A 1,159-nucleotide genomic window follows, 5' to 3' on the forward strand; every position below is an offset into this window, starting at 1 on the left:
GCTCCCGGCAGTCGGCGATGTCCAGGAAGCGCTTCACGTAACTCTCCCACTGCAGGCTGAACTGGGTGGCTTCCCGCTCGCCCGGTGGTGCTGGGGCCAGCGGTGGTGTCTTGCTGCGGCTCGGAGGCATGGTTTGCCCGGGGCTATCAGGCAGCTCACTGGGGCTGACCGTGCCACTGCCCAGCCCGCTGCATGGGTCACTGGGGATGGAGCTGGCAATGGATGGGCTCTCGAAGCTGCCCAGTGAACTGACTGAGCTGCAGCGGCTCAGCACCAGCGGTGTCTCCTGCACGCAGTTCTCAGAGGAGCTGGACGGCGTGGCATCCTCCACCCCCAGGCCCCGACCCCTCTGGGGCGCTGGGATGGCCATGGGCAGGGAGGCGGCCCCTGGGCCCCGCCAGGCCCCATCCAGCTCTGTTTCACCAGGGCCAGACTCCTCCAGCCCCTCCAGGGATGAGTCGCTCTCTAGGTCCCCAGCCTCACTGGGCCCCGGGCGGCCAGCTGAGGACAGTGAGGACAGCGAGCTGCAGCGGGACAGGCAGAGGGGTGCCTTCTCAACCACTAGCTTCTCAGGCACACTGCTCAGGCCTTCTGTGGACAGCCAGGCCTGTTTCCGGGCCCCAGGGGCCAGGGACCCCGCACCCGCCCTGGTGGTGCCCTCCAGCAGCGGCACGTGCTGGTAGGTGGGCGACAACTTGATGGTACGCACGTGGGCATCTGTGGCCTTGGCATCCCGGGCCTCAGGCTCAGCCTGGCCTCCAGGCAGGTTGAGGTCAAGCCGGCTGGGCCGCGCCTGACCACGTGGGGGCCCCTCTCGGTGCTCGGCCAGAGCAGCCAGCGAGCAGGGCCGAGAGTGTTCGCGAGGACAGTGCCCATCACTGGTGCTACCGCTGTTGAGACTGTCATTGGAAAGGCTGGCGTGGGCTGCCTTGAGCCGCAGCAGTGGGTGAGCCGGGCTGCTGCCTGCTTCCCGCCGCCCCCCCTCAGGCCCCCTGCAAGGTGAGCAGGATTGGGCACGGCCTTCTCGTGGGGCCTCCTGGCCAGGGTCCCCGGAGCTGAGGCTGAAGCTGTCGTCAGATGAGGTGTGCAGGGCCGAGATGTCCTCTACCAGCCTGTCGATGCGTGCCACCGCCAGCGCCAGGCTGGTAGAGGACATCTC

The 1,159-nt window shown here is 68.2% G+C and overlaps 1 protein-coding gene across 1 annotated transcript in view; it reads right to left on the bottom strand.

The window, feature by feature from the left end:
- The window catches only part of APC2 (adenomatosis polyposis coli 2), a gene marked incomplete at its 5' end in the record, with an annotated part of 19,043 nt that overhangs the window by 3,411 nt on the left and 14,473 nt on the right, over window positions 1-1,159 (bottom strand). The window contains one exon of the mRNA XM_010844633.1: window positions 18-1,112. Coding sequence (XP_010842935.1) covers window positions 18-1,112 — 1,095 coding nt within the window. The remainder of the gene's footprint in view (window positions 1-17; window positions 1,113-1,159) is intronic.

The sequence above is a fragment of the Bison bison genome, unplaced genomic scaffold, assembly GCF_000754665.1.
Source record: "Bison bison bison isolate TAMUID 2011002044 unplaced genomic scaffold, Bison_UMD1.0 scf7180017864203, whole genome shotgun sequence".
NCBI classification, from domain to species: Eukaryota; Metazoa; Chordata; class Mammalia; order Artiodactyla; family Bovidae; genus Bison; species Bison bison.